At 43.0% G+C, this 1,041-nt stretch overlaps 1 protein-coding gene across 1 annotated transcript in view; it reads left to right on the forward strand.

Moving 5' to 3' along the window:
- LOC143416070 (protein NLRC3-like) overlaps nt 1-666 on the forward strand; it is a 21,084-nt gene extending 20,418 nt beyond the window's left edge. Inside the window, exons 8-9 of the mRNA XM_076881443.1 lie at nt 125-448; nt 653-666. Coding sequence (XP_076737558.1) covers nt 125-448; nt 653-666 — 338 coding nt within the window. The remainder of the gene's footprint in view (nt 1-124; nt 449-652) is intronic.
- The last annotated feature ends 375 nt before the right edge of the window (nt 667-1,041 follow it).

Below are 1,041 nucleotides of genomic sequence, written 5' to 3' on the forward strand. Positions count from 1 at the left end.
ATGAAAACAAAGCAGCACACATTCAACCATCTTCATCATGTCAGGAGTCATCATCAAAGTGTCAATCAATGAACAGATGATGGATCAATAACTGCAGCTGGATTGTGTTTGTTCTCTCCATCAGATTCCTGTCAACTCACAATCGACACAAACACAGTGAACACAAAGCTCCAACTGTCTGACAACAACAGGAAGGTGACACGTGTGGAGGAGGTTCAGTCATATCCTGATCATCCAGACAGATTTGATTATTATCTTCAGCTGCTGTGTAGAAATGGTCTGACTGGTCGCTGTTACTGGGAGGTTGAGTGGAGAGGAAGAGTTTATATATCAGTGAGTTACAGAAGCATCAGAAGGAAAGGAGGCAGTGACTGTTGGTTTGGAGGAAATGATCAGTCCTGGAGTCTGAGCTGCTCTGATGATGGTCCTGATTCTGTCTGGCACAATAGCAGATCAACATCCATCTCCTCCTCCTCCTCCTCCTCCTCCTCCTCTGTCTCTAACAGAGCAGCAGTGTATGTGGACTGTCCTGCTGGCACTCTGTCCTTCTACAGAGTCTCCTCTGACACTTTGATCCACCTCCACACCTTCAACACCACATTCACTCAAACTCTTTATCCTGGGTTTGTGTTCTTGTCTCCTGGTGCCTCAGTGTCCCTGTGCTGAGTGGAGTGTAAAGAGTGTCTCCTGTTACAGAAACACTCTGACTGTTGAACAGATAGTTCAGTCTGTACATGTCTGTCTCTTTCACTCACAAACACGTTTTCAGATTCATGGATTCAATCAGTTGATGTTTGAAACTCTTCTAAATGATTCCTTGTAAACTTCTTCAGTCACAAACAAACAGGAAGTGATGTCACATGTGTTCCTGTCCACACAGCAGAATGAGTCTATTGCTGACAGTGATGTACAAACAGAGTGAGCATTTCTGAGGCCCAAAATAAACTGAGTAGTTCACTGAATGAACAATGGACTGTGAGCTCAGTTCCTTCATCATTAGTATGGATTATATATGTATATGTATTATATTAGTATCATATA

The sequence above is a fragment of the Maylandia zebra genome, unplaced genomic scaffold, assembly GCF_041146795.1.
Source record: "Maylandia zebra isolate NMK-2024a unplaced genomic scaffold, Mzebra_GT3a scaffold11, whole genome shotgun sequence".
Classification (NCBI taxonomy): Eukaryota; Metazoa; Chordata; class Actinopteri; order Cichliformes; family Cichlidae; genus Maylandia; species Maylandia zebra.